This window comes from Cyprinus carpio, chromosome A2 (genome assembly GCF_018340385.1).
Source record: "Cyprinus carpio isolate SPL01 chromosome A2, ASM1834038v1, whole genome shotgun sequence".
NCBI lineage: Eukaryota > Metazoa > Chordata > Actinopteri > Cypriniformes > Cyprinidae > Cyprinus > Cyprinus carpio.
In genome coordinates, this window is record NC_056573.1 from 5696868 (window position 1) to 5722469 (window position 25602).

A 25602-nucleotide genomic window follows, 5' to 3' on the forward strand; every position below is an offset into this window, starting at 1 on the left:
AGATGAGCACTAGAATGTTGTTAACAGAAAAGTACAAAGATTTGACAATTTAATTTAAATGATAACAGTACATTAGCACTTACTGCATCAAAACCACATATACATATACCTATATATACACACAATTTTGATCAATGCTTTTACTTTCTGCTCATCAAAGAATCCTGAAGAAAATAACAAATCAAATTAGACAAATTAAAAAAATCATAATTGTAGTCTTAGACTTTTAAACCCCATTGCATCTGACAGGAACTCACTTGAATTATAAATAATACCAGACAGTATATGGTAACATTGTATCTAAAATGCATCGCACGTTTAGAAGTCAAAACATTTCCAATTAAATATACAGCAGAGTAGCACTAAAATAGAACCATGATATTCCAGCACTTACGATCCCTTGCATGACTGATTTAGTCTCCTTGTGAATATGAAACAGTTCTTCTCTAATACTTCCTTTTTTCTCCACAAACCTAATATTCTAAGTTTTATTCCCCCTCATCATAATCAATGCTTTTGATACTATTTATAATAACAGCGCACAGCAGAAAAGGGAACTTTCATGTTCTGTTGAGAGTTACTGTACATTTGTGTGAGTGTGTGTGTCTTTATAATGTATATGTATATACATGAAAATCATTTCATTTATTCACATTTTTACATTTTAATGTAAATTCTGAGGATGTTTAAAGTGTGTTTAAAAAGGAAGGAAAGTCCTTTTAGTATTTTTTGGGCTATTAAAACAGCTGGTGTCTCAGACCCTCAACAGAACATGAACGTCAATTTAACAATGTAACCACCTTGTACAATAAAATTAAAGCAAATGACTTACCTTTTTAAATTCTGTAACTTAGCTGAAATAGCTAAAGTAATAATAGCATGTACTATATCATAGTACATTTTACAGGGAATATTCTCCAAAAAGAAATGAATTGGATGAGGGAGGGGAGTGGAGTGTGGGGTGAGTGAAGTGGAGAGGTGGTGGGGGCAAGAGTTTTGTTTTTTATGTGTTTTTCAGTGTTAAAGTGTTAAGGCAGGAGATGCACTCGTGGGGAAACCGGCATTCATGCTCCATCATATTTTACAGCACATCAAGACCGAGAGAGCATCCAACATGCTCGCCCAGAAAGAATAGAGGGATCTAAAGAAATCTCACTTTTTATTCCTGCGAAAAGCGTTTTCCATAGAACATTTTTTCCTACCTACCTGTCTGATGTGCGTCAACTTCTTCCATTGCGCGCGAGCATGGATTTGGGAACGCGCGCGCACCTGCTTTCACCTGATATGAGAAACCAATTTATCGAGGTTCTTTAGACCTATTCCGAAAAGGACCGCTTGGTCGGAGGATTTCCAAGTGTTCTATTTTAGCATTTCCTCTGTTTCGGATACCCGAAGTGTAACTCATGTCAGGTAGTGCCCCTCTTTCCGAAATCTGTGTGATGGTGATGTTAACTTGAGATCGCCGTTAGAAAACACCTATTATTTTGAGTTGCAGGTCACAAAGGGGATGTGAGAGGAGGGAGCGTGTATGGCTGAAGGATGTGGGCTCGGAGTGTTGGTCCTAGACCGCCTGACCTGATGCTCCTATGGGAGGGGATGGTGATCTCTCTCCGCTGGGCTTGTGTGCTCGTCTCCCTGGCTGTGTATGTGGGCTCCGCGGAACCGCTCGAATGGCTGCTGTCCGATAAAGGTCCTTTCCATCGCTCTCAGGAATTCATCGAGTTCACCGAGCGATACCAACACGGCTTTACTACCAGATACAAAATATACAGGTACGAAAGGTCTTAGAAACAGTAATGTGAAAGAATGGATTCTGATATATAACGCGTGTAATTCGTTTGTTATGTGAGCTGTCGCCGAAGTGTGTGAGGTCAGGGAAAGACTCCAAGCCCCTTAGTTTTGCCTTATAAACTGTTCTGAAGCGTCTTTTTTAACCCGGGGTAGAGTGCCGGTGTACTGAATATCAGCACGAAAGGTTCACTTAAGCTCGAGCACACAGGTGACTCAAAACTTTTGATTCTGTTCACTAGAATGAGTTGCTCATATTCGTATTTTTTAAATACATCATATCGTGGACTACCCCAGGCAAATACAGGAAGGAATGGGGCCCTATACATTTGCACACCATTTACCTAGATCCACCCTCGAGGTCCGTTTGTTGTTGTGATGCTTGCTGCTGCACAATGGTGCCACATTGTTGTGTCCAATGTTTCTACATTTTTTATGTACATGTTCTAATGGGATTCTTTAATTTAAATTTATTTATTTAGCAGATACTTTTATTATTTCATGTTGTAGACCACGAAATAGAAATTGATTTACCGTTTTTTTTTTTAGTTTTAACATAAAACAAAATAAATTATAAAATGATAAACCTCACAAACTGAAACTTTATATTTCTGGGATGAGTCAGAAGTATAAATTATTATATTATTTAAAACAGATTTATGTGGGTGAATATTCGCATTGGTCTGAACAAAAACTGCAGACTGGATTATTGAAAATGCACATTCATTCTCTGCCAGCAGGAGGTGCTTTTGGAGACAGAAATATAGTGGTTTCCCTGGTAACAGCTCTAAACAAAACAGCTCAACTCATAAATGGTACTTTATCAGGTAAAATGGAAAATGTGAGTTACCAGCGTAAGCCTACATTTATTTTAGTCATTTTAACTTGCTGTCAATTAATTAAAATATATAATCACGATTTAATGGCATGATTGTCATGAGTTAATCGCACATTTTTATCAGTTCTAAATGTAACTTAAATTAATATTTCCCCATGGTTTCACAGACAAGGCTTTAAGCTAGTCCCAGACTAAAATGCATGTTTGAGCTGTCTCAGCTGAAAATATCTTGCTCTGACATATCTTAAAACGTATTGTTCTGTGTCAAGATGCAACACCTGTAACACTTTCTTTTAAGGCATTTTTGTAAAATTTGCTTAAATATATTAAATCCTGGCTTAAGCTAAGCCCTGTTTGTGAAACCGGGCCTTCAAGTTTTTAATATAATCAACATGGGCATGGACAAATAATGATCCTTTATGCAATAAATGTTTATTATTAGTGAAACCATAGTTAACCCGAGCATGAAGAGTAAACATGTTTCATAGGTCATAGATGTTTTTTTCAAAGAACTCTGTTCATGTCTATTAGACACATGAAAAAAAAAAAAACAGAAATACTAGCTTCCTATTACTTCTCTCTTCTTTGCACTGAGCACTTTTACAACACAAACCTGTTTGCATTTTCGCACGACAGGGCAGCTCACTTCTGAACATGCAAAATGTACATTTATTATTTATTATTACATTTGTTTGCCTCTCTGTGCCACATACTGTATTTTGGTGCAGCAAAATTCTCAAAACTGTTTTCATTGATACATTTGACTGTTTGTTGTCAGACAACCGGATGAATATGAAATAGTGACTGAAACGCGACCCATTAAGACTAACCAGCTCTCCCTTCCGAGAAGTTAATCTGCACAAAAAAAATCCTGTTTTTTAATCGTGCCGTCGTCTGATAAAAATCAAATAGGCTACAGAATAGCTTGAAGACAATAGCTGTGCTGTGATTTCAGCTATACATGTAAAATTAGAGAAGCAACATGTCAGTGTTTTAACTGAAAGCGCAGCTCCTTTCAGCCGCGCGCTGAACGCAGAGAGAGAGAAGTGTGCGCGCGCGCTGGGGAAAGAGGGACCTCGCGCTCGGTGCGGCAGTCAGCTTTAGATGCATTCAATTTTTATTTTGCGACAAGCTGGATACACAAGAAGCACGTTCAACTCGGACGCGCAGACGATTGTCGTGCATAAACACCGTAAACAGCAACCGTTCGCGTGTCCGCGCTTAATGCGCACCTCCTATATGAAAAGCATTAGGGGGCCCTTGGCTTTTGGGGGCACAAGGCAGTCGCCTACCTTTGCCTAATGGGTAAGTCCGCCCCTGTTCGTATCGCATTCTTATACAACAGTTCTATAAATAATGAATTCGTGTATTTCTTCTCTGCCAATGAAAATAGTTCCATAAGAAGCCCAAGCTTCTTGAAGCTGGAAAATGATAACAGATAGTGTTCGCTTAGTATTAGGCCTATAGAGATTTACTTCACATAACCATCAAACTATTAAGGGAAAACAAATCCTGGGTAATTATTATTTCTTATAGATTTGGCTTTTTATAGAAAGAAAAACAGCAGTAGCCTTTTTTTTATTGCATTTGCTAATAAAAACGGTAAGAGCACACAAAATGTAACAGGCAGATAAATATGAGGTCACAATAATTTATTTAAAAAATGAAGAAGGCATACAATATTTTTGTGTGAGGAACAGGGCAAAATTTTATTTATGTTTCACTGAAAAATTTGAATTTGAATTTGAATTTATTTTATTTGATCAGGGACAATGCACAGAAAAAACATTAGTCTAAAAAAGAAGAGATGTCATGTGCCAGGTTATAGCAAAAAATGCTAATTTCCACCCGCAGTCCCTGGACAGGTAGATGTTATAGGCCCTACGTACAAAAGTTCATAAAACATATACAGAACAATACATAAAATCATTACTTTACTCACATCATAAAACACACTCCACTTCAGGAATCTATCACTCACTCACTCACTTACTCACTCACTCAGAATTTAACATCGTTCATATCACAGTCAATTTAGTGCGTACAGGTTTGCTTTTAATAATAACCACTGTTTGGACAGGCGTGTAAATGTACTGTAGTTTGTGCATGAGATAATTTCATTTGGGAAGAATATTCCAAAGGTTCGCTGCTTTATAAAAGAATGATTGTTGACCATATGTGGTTCTACGTTTTGGAACACTGCACTCTCCTCTGACTGTCGACCGTGTGGCTCTAGAAATTCTCTCCGAATTTAATGTGACAAATTTTCTCTCAAGGGGGGAGCAGCAATGTTGTGGATAATTTTAAATAAAGCAGAAATTTGATTATATTTAATGAGGTTTTCAAAACTCAAAATGTTATATTTACTTTGTACTTTACAGTGATGGTACTGGCGAGGCCCATCAGAAATACACTTTAGCATGTTGCAGTCAGTCACCAATGAATTTGTCGTCATTGGTGTCTAACATGGCACAACAGTTTGTGATACTTTTGAATTTTTCAGTTTGTTTGAGACTTGAGTGTTATGGCAGAGGGATCAATTTTCAGTTAAATTTATCACCTTTGACCGACATGACAAACAACCAATCACAGTTCGTCTCATTTCAGCGTCTTATTTCCGGGCGTGGAAATGTTGCCAAAATAACAGACCGGTGTGTAAAACTCTTGGACATATTTTAATGCCGCGAACTTTAAATATTTCACATACTTTTGAGAATGCTGCGTTTAGTTGATCCTGATAAGCACTTGTCGGCACAGTTGATAACACAATGAATTTCTTCTTTTGTGAGGGGGTTTGGTGGAACAGTATTTTTGTTTCCAGGCAGAACGTTAAAGGGGTCATATGATGCTGCTAAAAAGAACATTATTATGTGTATTTGGTGTAATGCAATGTGTTTATGCGGTTTAAGGTTAAAAAAACACATTATTTTCCATATAATGTATATTATTGTTTCTCCTCTATGCTCCGCATTTCTGAAATGTGTCGATTTTTACAAAGCTCATCGTTCTGAAAAAGCGAGGTGTGCTCTGATTGGCCAGCTATCCAGTGCATTATGATTGGCTGAATGCCTCAAGCAAGTGACGGAAATGTTACACCCCTTAACATACTCTGCTGTATCCCAACCTAGCAGCACGAGACTCAGTCCAGCTGCTCTGCTCGTGCACATCCCATCGTCGGTCCTATTTTAGCAGTTCAGTCAATGTACTATTAGGAGTAACAGAATAACTCGGGATGTTGGTTTATTTCGTGTCAGAGGGAGTGTAAGGCACGTTTATAAACCGAATAACTTAAGTAATTTGTGGATTAGTGCATACTGGAGACGCAAACCATTTCAAACAATTCAGTTCGATTTGGTGAACTAGTTTGACCGGTTCACTAAGAAGATCCGGTTAAATAGAAAGATTCGTAACAATCCGAAAATCAGTAGACGAGACAAAACCAATAAAACCCATTACAAACGAGGCCTTTGTTGCATCCAGTGGGGACGTAATTACTAATTATAATGACTTATATAATGATACTGTCTTTTTAAGTGTTGCGTATCACACTGCGTAAACATAAAACCATGTCTGCATTTTTTATCTGAGAAACAACAAACAACAAGCCTACTCTACTGCTCAAAACTCGCATCTGAATCATCATTGGCAAATTATTTAAACTATTTAAATTATTTTATTTTAAAATAAAAAATGTAGTTACAGGCTGTGAGTTGGAAGCGCCAGACTGTCCTTGCAAAGTTTGAACTGCCCAATTTTATAGAAACAGCTTTTGTGCCACAGATGCATTGCAGGCTACTGGTTCAGGAAATAGTCCTCATCCTCCATCTGAATATTTGGGTTGGACTGTTCTGGAACAGTGCTGAAATACAACTTAACCACTGATTTCTAGTCGTGTCCTCAATTGGAAGGCCAAACAAAGTATTTTCGCTTTCACAACGAAACACACAGCGACTCCACAACATGGCAGCGGCGGCAACAGAGAGAATAAAAGTTACGCCTTCTTTCTTTGCGTGAACATTTGGGTGGTGTTATGCAAATCTTCCCACATAGTGACGTAGACATGTGGGGGCGTGTTAGAATGAGCCATTTTAGGGGGGTGTGATTGACTCTTAACTTTTATAATGAATATGTCTTTGGATTTGAGACTTTATAGATCTTCTTTATGCACCAAGAGCTTGTAACACTCCATAGAGAAAGGAAAAATTGATATCACATCATATGACCCCTTTAAAGAATGTGACACACATGTCCCCCAGAAATCCTGTATAATTCAACCAATCTAATGACAATCTAATGACGACTTTGTGCCATATGCATCAGATGTTCAGCCAATGGTCTGTGGGTGTGACGTCTGAGGCTGAGACTAGCTGTTGTATGACTTTAGCATGCCCGTAGCCAGCTGTGAGGTCACCGAGGTCCGGACCTCAGTAAATTTTTCATGTTAAGAAATAAAATTTGTTCGAATTTGCTATTTAAAACTCCTCATATGAATGTCTGCATGTTTAGATGGTTTGCAAGAATGTTTAGTACCCGTGGTATGAAAATAATCACTGAGAGATGCTGACCGAGTGAACGAGTCTGGAGAAAGTTGTGAGTGAGGGCGCGGGTGCCAGATCCAGTTATTATAAGCGTCTCTGGACTCTTCCTTTCCACTTAATTTGACACTTTAAAGAAAGTTAACAAAGTGGGAATTTGTAGTTTAGGTTTGGTGATATATTTATCTTATTTGCAAAGGATTTTAAATAATTTTAGTTTATTTTTTTTTTTTTTTTTTTTCACTTAATTTGATATTTTGAACAAATTTGGTTTATTTAATATCTGGCAACACTGATCGCCAGCACTTAAACCGGCAGTAATTAAAACAAGCCCACAGACAGGTTATTGCTGACAGGATACCACATTTGAAAAGGAAAATGCAAATGCAAAAAAAATAAAAAATAAAAATAAATCATGCTAAAAACATTCATAAGAGCACTAGACAAAGTTATTATCTATATAGTAATTGTTATTAATGAAAATTATAACAGTAATGTGTATTGTTGCATGAATAATAAACAACTGATAAAATTATCTACCTCTAACCTATAGTAAAGTATAAACAAATTTTGATGCAATAAATATGGTATAATTGTGGTTTATTTTATTATTTTATTTATTTTATTTTATTTTTTTGACATTCTCGGAACCACAGCTCAGAGATTTATTTATTTATTTTTAAATCCACCTTTTGAAACAGAAAACTGAAAAACAAAAAGTAAATAATAATTAGTAAAACACAGAGTTTTAATTCATTTAATTGAACACTTCAAAGTTTTGTCATAGGCAAAGTAATAGGATCTTCTTGAATGAGTACCAGATTTCCATTTTAATAGCACAGCATAAATGTGGCTAGAAAAATGTTTCATTATGAGAGTGTGTTAGTGAAATGACACATCTAAACGTGTGCATGTCGGGGCATGTGCCTTTCAGTGGTGTGTTTTTCTTTCTAAAAATACAAAATCTATTGGATATTTTTCTTAATTCATGGTTAAGTAACTAGGATTTGCTTCCCCCACAAAAAAACACGCAGGATATTCAAGCCAAGAACTCCCCACTTAAACAAGAAGAAACTGTCTGATTGACATGGAAAACAACCAACCACAGGTCATCTTTACAAGCTGTTTGAGCAGGTTTATCTGAAATGCGGGTTGCACTTTTTTTTTACAGAACATGCACTTACTAGTGCTTACAGTGTATTTATCTAAGAAAGTACTGGTAATATAAGGCTAAGGTTAGGTGTAGGGGTACATCCAGGGTTAGTACATAGTATGTACCTGTAGAACAGGACTGTAAAATATGTGTGTAGACATTATAATCAGTAATGTTAATGCATGCAAACTACAGTATCTTAAAGATCACAAAGTTCTAAAGGGGGATTTTCATAAAGATGTCATAAAATAGCCATTTTGCATTCACCAAAGAACCTTTCAGAAGTACATTTTAAAAATCTAAAGAACCCTTTTCAGTTATAAATAACCTTTTTGAATGGAAATGAAATGGAAAGTTTCCATCGAGGATAAAGGTTCTTCACCGAACCATCAACGCCCATAAATTACCGTAGACTAACTCAGAAAACAAATTGGAATATACAATTCAAAGATGTCTAGTTTACTTGATTTTAAGTTCCTCAAATGAAAAAAAATATTTTATCCCACAGCCTTACAAACTTTGGCAATTCCAGAGATTAGCTCATTTTAGCAATCCTATACCTTCCAAACACGACTTTCTGTGCACCACAACTCCTGAAAATTGGGTAAAGCCATGCAGAAAAATCAGATTAGAGCTTGCCTGATCAAGAAAGTACTTGCCATTTTATATTCAATATGCAACAAATGGATTTTGGGTGATTTGAGGGTACCATATTATGCCTTTTTTCTCTCTTATGATAAGAAAACACACCAGTGTGACACTGTTCCTAATGTTTACTGATGTTTTTGCTCTCACGGGCTCATATGAGCCATAACCAAACAAATCATAACAAAATTCTATATAACATCCCTGCTGAAAAGACGTTGAGGGTCATAAACTCAGCATAGCGCCTCAGAAATCACTAACAAATACCTTCTCCAAACAATAAGTAATGATGCATAAACACACCTCCACAGCCTTGCCGCAGAATTCTAGATGATTATTAGTGTCATTTTCCTCTTGATCTCATCTTCATTTATGCCTCTGGTTTCTGTTTCTGATTACAAAATAGCTTGTGGCTTTTGATTACATGGTGCCCTCAGGTCTGCACCGCAGGTTCTCAGAGAGCTCTCCAGTAAAGGAGCGTTTTGCCCTCTCTGGTTTGTCGGTGGTGATCAGTGGCTTAGGTGCTCAATGCTAGTGCTCATCAGGCACCTCATCTGATACTTACACCATCCCTCGTTGGGCTGATTGGTGATAATGACATCCTCCATTCCCTTCATGATTGTTCTCTGGATAGGGCTCTTCATGAGAGTGATTGGATTGGTTCCCATGAGTTTTAAACTTTGTCATTGGTATAGAAGGCTGTGGTTTAATTGCTAATCTCCAAAGAGAGATTTCTGCAACCAAGGTTGGAGAACCTCCTGTGCTTTCTCTGGTGTGGAGAGTAATAACCTTGTAATGGAGATAGGGAATGTGGGAAATAGGATGAAAGAAAATAATAAATATTGATCTAATGGTGTGGTCTTGCGGAACCTGAGAAGAAGAGGCATGTTTTTTTTTTTTTTTTTTTTTTTTTTTTTTTTGCTTGCTGTGCAATTTGTACATTGCTTGGATACCAGTAACTGGATTTGTAGATACATTATTAGCTATTTTCCCATATGTTGAAAGGTACTGGCTACAAATCAAATTTGCTGTTATTTTACACACTGATATTAAATGATCTTTTACTGTATGTGATGCATGAAAAGGCAGAAATAAACTACCGTTCAGAAGTATGGAGTTGGGAAGATTTTTGAACATTTATGAAAGATGACTCTTATGTTCACCAAGGCTGCATTTATTTGATCAAAAATACACAAAAACAGTAATATTGTGAAACATTATTACAATTTAAAATAACTGTTTTCTATTTGAATATATTTTAAAATTCCATGTATTCCTGTATTCAAAGCTGAATTTTCAGCATCATTACTCCTGTCTTTAGTGTCACTTGATCCTTCAGAAATCATTCTAATATGCTGATTTGGTGCTCAAGAAACATGTATTATTATTATCAGTGTTGGAAACAGTTGTGCTGCTTTTGTGGAAAGTAATACATCTTTTGAAGGATTCTTTGATTAACAGAAAGTTCAGAAACAGCATTTATTTGAAACATTGTTAGAACCTTTTGTAACAATAAATGTCTTCATTGTCACATTTGATCGATTTAATGCATCCTTACCAAATCTTAATGACCCCAAAGTGTTAAAGTCAAAAAGACAACTGACTGACTGAATGTTCTCAGGATATTGTACCTTTTTGGAATGCTGAATGTAGACATACAAAATAATGATAATAATAATAATAATAATAATAATAATAATAATAATAATAATAATAATAATAATAATAGTAAACATTTATATATTCTCATTCCATTTTTTTGCCTACAACCAATAAAAAATACATGCAAATACAGTACATACAAAGTCGTATTTCTCAAACTATCAAAACTTATTGATCTTGCTTATCCTTAATTACTTAAAATGAGTATTTTAGTATCAAATACAAATTAAGACTATTTGTGAATTCCTGTAATTGTTTTGTTCCTTACTTTTAAATGGCATTTACATAGCAGTGGGGAGGAATTTAAAGGGGTCATATGACGTTGCTAAAAAAAAGAACATTATTTTGTGTATTTGGTGTAATGCAATGTGTTTATGCAGTTTAAGGTTCAAAAAACACATTATTTTCCACATACTCTACATAATTTTTTCTCCTCTATGCCCCGCCTTTCCGAAACGTGTCGATTTGTACAAAGCTCATTGTTCTGAAAAGTGCTGTGCTCTGATTGGCCAGCTATCCAGTGCGTTGTGATTGGCCGAATGCCTGAAATGTTAGGCCCCTTACCATACTGTGATGCCGTGTCCTGGCACGACGAGACATAACCAATATAACCCATTATAAACGAGGCATCTGTTGCATCCAATGGGGAGATAATTACTGATTATAATGACTTATACTGTTTTTTTACGTGTTGCGTTCCATATCATACCGCGTAAACATAAAACCATGTCTGCATTTATGATCGGAGAAACGACAAACAAGCGCTACTCTACATTGCTCAAAACTTACGTTTGAATAGTCAGTGGCAAATTCTATAAATATGAAATCATACTTACAGGCTGTGAGTCAGAACAGCCGGCATTGTAGGCTACTCTCCCAGGTTCACACATCTGAATATTTCAGTTGAACTGTTCTGGAACAGTGTTGTAAATACAACTTAACCACTGATTTCTAGTTGCGTCTTCTTTTGGAAGAACAAACAAGGTATTTTCGCTTTCACAACGAAACACACAGCATCTCCACGACATGGCGCCGACAACATACTACAGCGAGAATCAAAGTTACACCTTCTTTTCTTGTGTGAACATCTGGGCTGTGTTATGCAAATCTTCCCACATCGTGACATAGACATGTGTTTAATCGAGGCGTTTTAGGGGGGTGTGGACAAGTCTTAACTTTTATAAAGAATATCTCTTTGGGTTTGAGACTTCAGTCCTTGCAACTTTAGGGATCTTATCTATGCATGAACAGCTTGTAACACTCCAAACAGAAAGGAAAACTTGAAATTGCATATGACCCCTTTAACTGTGCAAACAGGGACAAAACTTCACCCCTTGCATAATTATAATGGGCTGTAAAGCGTTTAAAAATTGTAATCAAATTAATTACATGATGTGCCACTTAATATAATTAATTGCAAATTAATTGCACATTCATTTTGGCTGAGGAATTACCCCCAATACATCAACTTCATTATGTTAAATGAGAAAAGCATTGAATAGACATTACAAAAAGTACCCTTAGAAATAAATATTTTGATTCGGTATTGCATAGATAATGATAACAAATGGGTATAAAAATAATAATGTTAATATTGTGATCCTGAAATATGAAATGATTTAAAAAATAAATACATTGGATTAATTCAGTAATTAAACGCTACTGTATGTTCTCAGAAAAACAGTTATGCTGTGGCATTGTTTGAAACCATTTCCATTTGTTAAATTGGGCAAAACAGAAAATACTGACAATAATTAAACAAAATTAGCTTCTTGTTTATTAAACTTTTGTATAAAAATCAATGTCACTTCTGTAATCATGCAAATATTCAGGAAAACAATGCAAAAAAATAAAAAATAAATAAAATCTTAGTATTTTGTCTTGATTTTAGTAGAAATATCTAAACATTGTTTAATCAAAATGAACGAACCATGAACTTGAGAAGTATGTCTTGTTTTCTGAGAAAAAAGAAAAAAGAAAAGAAAAGAAAAGAAGATCAAAATATCTGCCAATGGAGTAAAAAAAAAACAAGATCATTTTTCTTACCAGACTGGAATATTTTTATAATAACATATTTATAATTATAATTTTTTTTCTTGTTTAAGCAAAAACAATGCTTTTTTTATTTATTCATTTTCCAGAAAACAAGGCTTAATATCTTAAGTCATATTGCTCAAGAATGTTTAGAGATTTGTAATGAACAATTTTTTTTTTTTTTTTTTTTCTTTTTTTTTTTTTTTTTTGCAGTGTAAGAGCCTCTTGGTTGTGTGATATTGCTAAACTATATTTTTATATTATATCCACATAAGTGAATTCTCATAGACTACATCATGCACTAAGTCATTGCTCTGCATCATGTTCGTCATTAAACAACTGCATGCAATGTAAGATGACATACAGGTCTAGGCCAAGCCCGGGGTGATGTAAATGTGTAAAACATTGTAACACGTTTTTTTCTCCATAATTACTCACACCAAAATGGACCGCCCTAATAATTATATGTAATTGCATGTAAACATTATTATATTTTCCCCAAAGGCAAAAAGTACTCTTGATTATCTAATATATTCTTAATTTCCTGGTATGAAATATTTTTTTATTATTTTACAGATATCATGACTCTGGAATATGATGCTTTAAATGAGTGTGTTTCCAAACACACCAAAAAAAGTTTCAAAATATTAAAAAAAAGAGAAAAGTTTAACATTCTCTTTCAAATTTTGGTACAGCATTTAGTGACGCACGAGTGGGGTGCTTTGTTTGAAGATCTACCATCTGAGTGTTAGCTTCAGGGAATGCTATAAATTCTGTCAGACCGGATTAGAACCGAATATCAGATAACTAAACTTTGAAATGGAGCTCTCTCACTGTGTAATAATAGATGCAAATGTATTTAAATGGAAAGAAACTAGATTCAGTTCTCCATCCCAATGCCTATTTCATAGTTTAGTGGGTGCATTTTAGTTTACAGCACTTCCTTTAGTCGAGGAAGGGATTGCTGATATTTTGTGTGTAGGTGTAATCAGATAATGGTTCTCCAAAGAACCGACATTATAACACACTGTGCCACCTCAGTGTTTGGTTAGAGCGGTTAAACCGAGGTTTACAAGCTTTACCTTGTTCAGCATACTAATATGCACAATTCGAGATGCACAGGCACCACACAGAGTTTAAAGGAGGATCTTAAGGGATTACATCCTCAGTGCTTTGTGGAAATGTGCTCAGATTGTGTACCTGGCTCCCTATGGAGGCTCTTCAAGCCCAGAAACAATGAAATACCACCTACCATCCTGGCTGCTCTGTTGAGCCCAAAAGAGCTTTTTGGAATAGGAATAGAGCAAACAAACATGGAGGGAGGGACAGATGTGGTGAAGAGCCAGACTGAGGAAAGGACAACATGAATGTGACTGTAATGACTAATGCGAGAGGATGTGCTGATTACTTGAGCTCCAATACTAGCTCATAAATCTCACAGAAATGATTATGAACTCACAGGGAGTTCGGCCGATGGAAGGTCAACAGCCTTGCTGCGGAGAGACAAGAAGGCAATGGGGTGGCTGTGCCCTTTGACCCCGACTTTATCCATAACATCAGGCTTCTGGGGAGAAGGCCGAGCCTGCAGAAAATTACTGACACCATCATTAAGAAATACGGGACTCATTTCCTGCTCTCTGCCACTCTGGGAGGTAAGAAAACTATATTATGTGTGAGCTAGTAATTATCCCTGCAAAATAGATTTTCATTCTTGCCTTGTTCCTGAGTTTGCAAGGACATCTTTATATAGTCTCAGTAGAGGCTGACATGACATTATGCATTATTGAACACTGGGGTTAGTGTTAACTAATGGATATGACATTCATAACTTCAGTTCCTGGATTAACTTAATGGGTTAGAGAACAAACTCAGAATTCACCCTGTTTAATTTATTAATGTGCATTTCAGTGCATGTTATTCCAAAACATTTAAATTTCTTTAAATTTTTTCACCTTTAACCACTTTCCTTTTTGGCTGATGTCACCTAGACCAGTGGTTCTCAAACAGGGGACCAGGCCCCACTAGAGGGGCCTCAGCAAATTTCCAAGGGGACTGCAGGATAAAGTAAAATTATTGTTATTATAATCACACTTCTTTTTAAAGTCCTGTTCACACTAACTAACTAACTATTAACTACAACTGTTGCCTCAATAAACTCCTAATTACTGCTTAATACTATTTAAAAGGGTAGTTGTTAAGTTTAGGTATGGAAGAGGATTAAGATATCTAAAATATGGTCATGCACAATAAGATTAATACTGTATGTGCTTTTAACGGTAAGCCAATATGCTAGTAATATGCATTAAGCTAATAGTGAGAATTTGAAATAAAGAGAAGTTTTTTAAATTAGTTTTAAAATTCTTATTATATGGATATAATTGATAGAAATGAGATTCCAAGTGTATTTCAGAGAAAGAATTCAATAAATAATGGGAAATTGTTGATTGGATTAGGTGAGAGCAAAAGAGTGCAGTGTTTGAGTATAAAAATTATGAATTTAATTTCTTTCACCATGACCTCATCAAATTTTGCTCTCATCGCTGCATGTTGATAACCAAAATGCATTCATATCTACACCTTAAATGTAGTCAAACTTCATTCCAGACCACCTAAAAATTTGTTTACTGTGATCCAATCTTTCATCTGGCTTTTAAGGTGGTGAAGTGTGATCTGATCATGATAGGATCACAGAAAATGCATGTTAATAATGCCAGGTGCACATGAAACCATTTTGCTTGGGCTTATGTTGAGATGCTCTTCAGTAACATTAGCACCAACATCAAAAAGGCCCTCAAAAGTGCTGGTGACGTATCAGGAGAAGGGTATTCTTGGTATGATACACCTGCCTTTCAATGTCCATTCAGTTACCCGGGAATACATTTTTTTCTCTCTGAATATTCGGTTTCACTCACAAAAATACGTCAGTACGAAAGTAAAATGGATTGCGACTGCCTTGTCAGTTTCTATAGGCAAGATAAAAAGTGTGGACAGGGACATCTCTGTTTGTTAAGATGGTTTTCAGCTCTGAGAACTCATCTTCATTTGTAGATATACTGCAGAGCAGTAGTCTCTCAGTTCTCTATACCTTGCCTGCCGAGAGAATGTTTACAGTACACATCTCTTCAAAAGAAACATTCTCATTCGTCAATATCTCGCTCCATAAATAAACTGCTTTTATACCATGACTGTGGCTGAAAGTAGAGATCATTTGAAGGTCTGGCTAATGCTCCACAGTACACCTTTTGTCTCTACCATTTTTTTTCTTAAACCCACCAGCTGAGTCAATTGATTTTCATTGGATCCCTCTCACTCGGAGATGAAGGATACTCTCATCTGTACCATGCGTGTAATGAGAGCTGACGCGTCAGATGGGGAAGAGCTGCATGGCTTTGTGGGCCCCCGACGGGCCGAGACGGGGCGAGCTCATGCTGTAGATGATTAGGGCTGATTAGCTTCTCCAGCTGAGATGATCATTTTTGTCTGGCTTTTGATCAGGCGAGGAGTCCTTGACCATTTTTGTGGACAAAAGTAAGCTTAGCAGAGGTCAGCAGAATGGTGGTGCATCCAATGCTACAGCCGGTTCGCTGACCCTGGAAGCCCTCCACCAACTGGCAGCATCCTATTTCATCGACAGAGACAGCACAATCCGGAAGCTCCATCACCTCCAGATCGCCTCCACCGCCATTAAGGTATGACCCCCATGGTACCTGACCAGGTTTGAACTGTGATGGCAGGGGTAAATATATGCAAAAATCTATGTTGTAAATAGGGATGGGCGTACATTGTATATTAGGGATATTTTCACAATATCTTTGCTGATGATATACAATAAGGGAATATTATATACTGTATATCACAATATATATTGCAATATTTTGCTTATAAATACAATGTCAATTCCACTCCCTTATTTGACTATCATAGCTAATAGGTGGCTGCTTTCGAAATTTCTCTCTTCACACTTTATGTTATAACCTATTTACAGTTTGAATTTCTTTTTTTTTTCTTTTTTTTTCATGTTTTCTGGACTGACAACCACATTTATATGCAGCATTGAATTTAAAAATGTGATGACTGACAGCGATAGCCATGGCAATAAATGGGACCAAAAGCTAAAGACTGTATGTCAAAATACATCTGTGCATACAGTCTTGAAGTCTAAAAACAAACAAATTGACCTGAAACTTGTCTACAGTGGATGAGAGAGTTGTGCAACTGAAGAAGACACATGCAAATAGAAAAAAACCCAAGCAAATTAAGAAAGCATATAAAATATATAGGTATATAAATTTTCAGTTTGAAAACACAAATACTCACAATGCAACCAAATACAGAAATGTGTTGCAAATAGCACAGACCACAACAAAAAAACATTGTTTATACTGTCAGTGTGCAATTTTGACTTGGTTTTAACCATTACTTAAGCGTTACCGAATTTACTGATGTATAAATAAACAAAAAACTCACTTTTCAGTTCAACTATGAAAACTCTAATGAGTAGACATTGAACAATAAGCATGTACCAGCCAGGTTTGTCACTTTTTGGGGCCCCCTTAAAAACCCGTTTTGTGTATTTCTGTTGTGGTATATGCTATTTGCAACGTGTTTCTGTCTTTGGTTGCATTATGTTATGTTATATTATATTATATTATATTTATTATATTATATTAGCATATATATATATATATATATATATATATATATATGTGTGTGTGTGTGTGTGTGTGTGTGTGTGTGTGTGTGTGTGTGTGTGTGTGTGTGAGTGAGTGAGTGCGTGCGTGCGTGCGTGCGTGCGTGCGTGCGTGTGTGTGTTTGCATTATGAGTTTTTGCAGCACATGTTTGGTTACAGTGAGTATTTGCAGTGCGTTTATGTTTTTTATTTATTTATTTATTTATTTTGCATTTTGAGTATTTCCAGCACATGTATTGTCAAACTGATGAAGGTGGTTTCTTAATTGGCTGGTGTTGTTTTTTTTTTCTATTTTGCATGTGTTATCTTCAGTTGCAGTATGTTGAACTCTCTCGTCCTCCGTACTTGTTCCTTAATATGTAATGCATTGTAGCAACCACAACTTCTTTTAGGAAAAAAAAATGATTTTCATATATTTTTATATTTCATATTTTTTATATCGCTAAGCCCTAGTAATATATCAAATTACACACAGTTCCAGTCAGATAATATTAAATAGTAAAATGTGGAAGAACACACACCTACTAATTACTTTTTCCTTGCTCTTGTGAATCATGAGAAATATGTGGTTAGTCAAGCCAGAGGTGGACATTTTTCTCCTGATTAAATCATCCTGGGGTCAAATTCCCCATTAGTACACATTAAATGATCTTTTCATAATCATCTAAAACATATAAATGGAACTGTGTCTGACTTACCGTCATTTTCAGTTTTTCAGTGCTTTTACTGAATGATTAACTTGATATCAGATCAGCAGTGGACTCGCCTTTTTGGCAGCTTTGATTGAACCTAATCATGCACTAGCTGTAGATAACAGTGAGCCAGATTTACTAATAGCTTGTTTCAGTGTAAACCCTCTTTTGCCATTAAAAAACTACTATCAGGATTTACTAGAGGAGTGAAAAATTAGGGTTGAAAAGGCATGGACACAGGTATTTTTCTGACTAACTTTATCGCATTAGTAGGAGTTTCCCTTTCAGACAGAGGAGAGCATTTAAATAAATCAACATTATTTACTAAGGTTTGCGCTATTCAGTTTACTGGTACAGTATTTGGGTGATTATTTAATGTCCAAAAAGTGTCTTTACCCATTCTGCACATGACATGGCTGAGATAGTCACTAATTTGCTCTGCTCTTGGTAGATTGCATTGGTCATTATGGAAATGATCTGGATGCATCTGTTTTTTTTTTTTTTACTTTGCCTGTTGTCAGTATATCAGCTGCAGAATTTTACACTTCCATCAGCAATTTTATGGGATTGCAATTTCATGCTAATTTGCCCTGCTCAGTAAATCCAGCCCTTAAAGTTGCCTATACAATCTGATAAAATGTGGTAAACTCGACTGTTCAGCACAGTCATAAATTAAAACAATTTGTAACTTCATTCTTAACATATAAAGATGAGGACCTATAGTTTCAGTCCATTCTGTAATTGCTTCACTTGGAGATTTAGACTTCTCTGACAGAAAATCAATCAACCAAGAATGGGAACCTCAAGTTTTTTTTTTTTTTTTTTTTTTTTTTTTTTTATTCTTGTAATTCTTGTATTGTTCTATATCAAAAGGCCATGCCAGAACTCAAGTCTTGTAGTAATGGTTTTCTCTTTGTTGTAGGTATAATAAAGCATTATTTCACAGAATTTCCTTGTTCATTAAGTCATTCTAATCCTAACATAAGTGTAGGAGGTTTTACTTGAATCAACAGACCATTTTATATTAATACTGTGCACTTTTGAAATGGATAGTTTATTTATTACCCATTATCAAAGTCAGCAAGGGAGCAATTAAAAATGAAAACCACTGAACAATGTTCAGGCATGGTTTTTCTTTCCCTGAATGCCCACTCATAATCTTTCTTTGTTTTCCCCATAGTAAACAAATGAATAAATGTGTTAACAGGGATTTGTTTTCCCTCATGCTAAACCAGTATTTTGTTGTATCAACAGCTACATTTAACATCATGAATGATTCTTTTGCATGTTCCACTGTTAGGCCAACAGGAGATTGGTGGGGAACCAATAACAACTTCTTATTATGAATCAGTTCCATTTAATTTAAAGGGGTCCTATTATGCTCTTTTACAAAGTCTTGATTTTGTTTTGGGGGTGTACTAGAACAGGCTCTCATACTAGGTTGTCCGAAAAACACATTATTTTTTACATATTTTACATTATTACAACACCTCTCTCTCCAGTCTGGCATGAACGGCTGGAATAGTTCCTGTATCAAATGAAGGCCCGCCTTCTGGAATACGAGATGTGCTGTGATTGGTTAGCTGGGCCAGTGTGTGTGGAATGATTGACAGCACTCAGCACCTGATCGGGAAATATCCTGCCTCTTACCATAGCTGCCTGCTGCAAACTTCAGTTTAAATATTGCGTCAAAATCAAATCAGTTTGAGCGCGATTTAAACCCGGATGATTTTAAGCACTCTAAGCTCATCTGTCTTGGGAACACTAGTGCATTTCCGACATAGTGATTACACTCGTTGTCTTCTCTTTGTGATATCACAAATCCTGCAAAATACTGGTTGTAGTCCAAACGAGTCGTTCATTGTAGTTTTTGAAAAGTGATTTCTGTTAAATAAAATATCTCATTTTGAATTGGACTTTGAGTTTGTAACTTTGCAGATCTTTTTTTTTTATGCTCAAACAGAAACATTACAGACTAACTAAAGTTGAAGAAGTGAAAAAGCATAATAGCACCCCTTTAAAATACATTGCAACCAGTGTGGTCTATTTCCCAAAAGAATGACTCTTAGTTCTTTTAAATGAATCAGAATTATACTGTACAGCCAGTGTAGTCTGTTTTCCAAATGAATGTATTATTTTTTTTTTTTTTTGTGTATATAAAAAACACTGTGTATTTTGACTAGTTTGAATCTTCTTGAATCCGCACATTCTCAAACAAATGATTTATATGAGCTGGTTCTTGTGTTTTTTTAGTGAATCAAACAAATACAGCGCAGCTTTCTGTGTAATGTTGTTCTTAAAGAGATAGTTCACCCAAAAAAGAAAATTCCCAATAAACACTGGACGTCGGATAGACGTGCAGGTCATGTCTATATTAGGTCCGTCGGTCCATGACCATTTCTGAACATCTATTTGACGTCCAAACTAAGTCCACTATTTGGACGTCCAATCATGACCCAACTTGGACGTCATCTTGACGTTCAACATTTGACCTTTGAACTGGGTAAATTTTTTGGACGTCATTTGGACGTCTATAACAGGTGCAGGAAATTTACATGATTAATATGTAATATTTGTTTATAGGGCCTATCAACATGATTAATACATGAAGAGTTCAGATGCAAAAGCCTCTAAGTGACAACTGAAATTTTCTTCTAGAATGATCATTTTTATCAAGCTTGTATATTTAAGTTCAATAATTTCACTTAAATGGCAATGCAAATGACCTATTAAGTGTCATTAAAGTGAAAGTACCTAACTATACAGGCTTTATAGAAATGATCATTCTAGAAGAATTTCAGATGGCACTTAGAGGCTTTTGCATCTGAACTCTTCACATACAGATTACTTATAAACAAACACGATTTATTATGTGAATGCCTATTTGTTTATTCAGGCCATGTTTTTTTTTTTTTTTTTTTTTTTTTTTTTTTTACATTTTCCTGTTTTCTTTAACTGGTTTATTTAAAGTAGCCTAATCAAGTTATTTCTTTATGCATACATGTATTTTTGCATGTATCTGTTTATTTATTTGGAAATGCAACTTGTGGGAAATTATAGTCAGAAAAAAATTTCATGGTAGCATATATTAGGCCTATCCTCCTTATTTTTAATTTAAAAAGAACCAACAGCAGCTAAAGAACAGGCGAGAACAACTCTCTATCAAGGGCTTTGGATTTCAACCAAAGAGACAAAAAACAGTCAACATCACTCTGATTGGTCGAGGCAGCACATCATCATAACCCAACCAGTAAACGCCACTCTGATTGGCCGAGGCAACACGACAGGCATTTCGCGCGAGTGTTCAACCATTGCAAAATGACGGCACAGCTTTTCAGCCTGCATGGCTGGTGAACGTTTCCTCTCGGTCAGCCTAGTGAATTCTACATCCATGTGTACGTATAGTGTTAAGTAGTTTAGCGTTATTGTCTTAAACTTCACAGACCTGCTGTGGTTAACGGTACAGCCGTGAATGGTTAATTATTTTTTGAATAAAGATGAAAATGGTGATATTGAATTGTGATTTATTTGTATTTGTATAACTGTAATGTTGTATGTAACGTTAGTCCCATGTTTCCAGAGGGTGGAGGACATGTTTTCTGTGCCAGTTAATTTTCCTGTAGCTTTGTTTGGCTCAACAGCTAGTTTCAACAGGAAATGCATTACACCTTCGTATGCATCTCCAGTTATCACCTGCTGCTGAGACAATCAAACTGAGTCCTCCACTCTCTGGAAACATGGGACCACAGTTATAGAAGTTATAAAAACGACGTCCAAAATAAGTCTAAATTTGATGTTGAAAAGACGTCCACAAAAGACCACATTTGGACTATAAATAGCCCTTACAAGGAGGTCCCGCGGACGTCAACATTAGACGTGCGGAAGACGTCGAAAAAAAGACATCGCCTGGAATACAAAACAACCCCTTCAATGGACCGAATTTGGACGTCCAAAAATTACATGAAAAAGACGTCATTCCGACGTCACATTGCGCAGTGGGTTCTGTCATGATTTACTCACCCTCAAGTTATTCCAAACCTGTATGAATTTCTTTCTTCTGTTAAACATAAAAGATAAAAGAAAAAAAGAAAAAAGGGAAGCCAATGTGGGCCATCAGCTGTTATTAAAATATATTTTATTTTCTTTCTTTCTTTTTTTTTTTTTTTTGGTGCTCAACAGAAGAAACAAACACATACAAGTTTGAAACAACATGAGGGTGAAACAACACGATGGTGAGTAAATCATGACAGATTTAAAATTTTGTGTGGACTACCACTTTAAGGCTTATATAGTAAGCAGGGTTATTATTAGGGCTGTAGTGCTGTAGTCCGAGACCGGACTCGAGTCTGGACTCGAGACATTTTTCTATCATCTCAGACTTGTCTCTGACTCGTTGGTGTTTGCACTCGGACTTGTCTCGGACTTGTTCATTTGACTCGCCAAATGTTCTGATTGGTCTCAACCGAGTCCAGCAATATGCTTTTTTCCCCTTCAAAACAAAACCATATTTACATGTCGTGCCTGAAAACGCTTGGAAAACGCTAAGTGTGCCACTTTCTCCTTTTTTCCAAAGCACTCTGTAGCCTGCGCTCTATGCTTGCACTCCCGTGGCGTCTGACGTTGCTAAGCAACCATGGCCTGCTCTCCATGAAGACGCAGAAGTTTCAGCAAAGGATAAATGGATTTCCAGCACTAAAAATCCCTTGCAGTAGCTCTGCTACTAAATTCATTTAAAAAATGGCTATCCTTGTACAGCTATGATCAGCTGTTTCTCCATCTTGGCTTAGCTTTCTGGAAAAGGATGAAGCTGATTCGTTGATTCTTGTCACATGACAAGCGGTGCATTTGCTGCATTCTGAAAAGTTTAGATGTTTCTAATTTAATTTTCTACCTGTAAGATTGTGTTATATTAATGTCTACACCTACATAGCCTTAAACTTACCCTTTACAATAATGAAATACTAATAATGTTATACAGTGTGACAAAAATTACACTGTATTTATGTGCGCATGCACAATAGCGCCAAATGTATCCCTTCTATCCCTTTGCGTGTGTGCGCTGCGCGAAGGCATCAATCATTTTAATTTTTGACCACAGACATGATGTCAGCAAACAGCAGCATTATAAAGTAAATAAAATGTAAATAAAGTACATTAAAAAATTATTTTACCCTACAGCTCCAAACTCGGTCCTAGAGGGCCGGTGTTCTTAAGAGTTTAGCTCCAACCCTAATTAAACACACTTGAACCAGCTAATCAAGCTCTTAATAGATACACTAGAAGCTTACAGTTAAGGCCAGTTGGAGCTAAACTCTGCAGGGCATTGGCCCTCCAGGATCTAGTTTGGAGACCCCTGTCCTACAAAGTTTTTACTTTGTACATGCTTTTTGATCATTACAAATAATAATGTAAAATGAATAGGAATAGGAGATATGTTGATATGTTGTCTCTTGCATCACATACGTACATTATCAATAGTTGAGTATGTGGCTTTGAAGAGGATCCTTTTTTTTCTCTCATTTGGACTCGGTCTTGACTTGGACTCGAAACTTTTGGATTTGGACTTGACTTGGACTCTAACCTCTTTGGACTCGGTCTTGACTCGGTCTCGACTAGTCCTGATCTTGGTCTTGTGTTGGACTCAACAAAGCTGGACTTGACTACAGCTCTAGTTATTATTAATGTTAATATCATTAACCAAAACCATTAAAAATATAATATAAAATATATATATATAAAAAAAATCTACTTATTTTATTTCAGCTAGTTGCCAACATTTCTCATTTTTACGTAATTCTTAGTTCATTTATTTCTCAAGTTAAAGTAGTAAAATAACTATAAATAAACTGAAACTAATAAATAAAAGTTAATAAATACTACAGACACATAAAAAATAGCAAAAATTACAAAAAACGCACAGAACAACTGACTAAAACTTTAACTAAAATTAAAGTGAAGATTTTTTTACACAAACATATTTAAAAAAAATAATCATAATTATTTTATAATTATTTCATATTTTTTATTTATTGTAAATGTTTTATAATTACAGAAAAAAAATATTGCAATTACAATTCAAAATATAATGATAGTAAAATAACACTGGTAGTTACTGACTGGTTGTGCATATGACAAGATGTTAAGATACAAATTATGATTTTGTCAATAGTAAACAAATAAAAATAAATAAATTAAATGTTTCTATATTTGGTTTGTTTGGTATTGTTATTTAATACATATTTAAGGCCACATATTGGCATTCAGATCGATTCTAATAATAATAATAATAATAATAAAAGTAATTAATAAAAAATAATTAGTAAGGAGATAAGGAATCGTTAAATTCCTTATCTCTGTGAAACAGTGTCACAATTCAGAGAAAATATTTCTCTTGACAGACCTTATGTTAGGTTCATACGTACAACTACAGGCAATACGAGCAAACACCTTCCTCTTGCATACAAGTATTACCGCCTCAGAGGTGAGTTCATTATTCAATGCGCAGTTATCAGCAGCATAACCTTGCGCCTGCGGCGTTCGTGATAGACTCCACACTGATCTCATTTGCTCAGGCTTTGTTCAAAGCGTCAGTGCCAAGTACAGCCTTTAAATATAAATCCATACTTAAACCACTCAAGTGCTTCAGATACGAATGACCCAAGGTTTCCTTTGAAGAATTCTCAAACAGTCATCAGTAAAGCAGCAACTTAATCCCAGGCAGCAGTTTTCCATCCAAAAGCCTTTCTCGAACTCTGTCCTGCCACATTCAGTCATTCGCAATCTCAGCCAGGAGAACCGTTTTGGGGTCTGAGCCTGTTTGCTAAGAGGATCCCAGGGTAAGTTGCTATTAATGAGGACAAAGCACCTGTCTGCATTAGTCACAACATGCATCACGGTGATGGATCAGCCTGGCTTTTCCGATTAGATTCCTTTCTGCATTGACTAATTCAACTCATTAGTTGCATCTAGCATGAAGTGGGCTCTGAGGCAAGAAAACAGATGTATGGAAGATGTATTATAAGGTTAGCCAAGGTGTTAAATGGAGCTAGTTGGATGATTCTTCAGTGTTAGTTTTATGGAGGAGCAGGTGAGGGAGGACTGTATTCAGAGAGTGTTTGAGAGCATAAATTAGAGGTTTGATTATGATGCACTGCTGCCGAATCTCTCTGCCTCATTAGTTTAGCTGGGTCTTCAGTAGAGTCGCAGATGGCATCAGTAACTGACCTCAGCGGTGGTTTGAACAATTATCCGTCTCTACACTAATTAATGTTGTTAAATGTGTTTAGAAAAATAATGATTTGTATTAGTGTAATTATATGTTTTAATGTTATAGATTATTGATTTCTTTCTGTTTGAATTAGTTTTAGTGTTATAGGTTGTTGATTACTCACTCTGCATTTGTATTAAACAAAGCAGTAAATCCAGAGTGTTTGGAGAGAGACATTAAGCACAGTCACATTATTCAACGTTTTTTTACTCTTCACTAAAGCAGAAGAGAGAAGGCCAAAGAACATTAACCTTCACATGAACTCACGATGCTTCTTTCTCGCACCTAATTGAAATT

At 35.9% G+C, this 25602-nt stretch overlaps 1 protein-coding gene across 2 annotated transcripts in view; it reads left to right on the forward strand.

Annotated features, from left to right (window-relative positions):
* Positions 1-1039: 1039 nt before the first annotated feature.
* The window catches only part of LOC109076172 (BMP/retinoic acid-inducible neural-specific protein 3-like), a 34185-nt gene continuing 9622 nt past the window's right edge, over positions 1040-25602 (forward strand). Inside the window, exons 1-4 of one of the 2 annotated variants that reach the window (XM_042770534.1) lie at positions 1040-1410; positions 1496-1772; positions 14117-14307; positions 16151-16344. In XM_042770534.1, coding sequence (XP_042626468.1) covers positions 1540-1772; positions 14117-14307; positions 16151-16344 — 618 coding nt within the window. In that variant the 5' untranslated portion in view covers positions 1040-1410; positions 1496-1539. Of the gene's footprint in view, positions 1773-14116; positions 14308-16150; positions 16345-25602 lie in introns of both variants that reach the window. The other variant, XM_042770538.1, reaches the window with a different exon arrangement.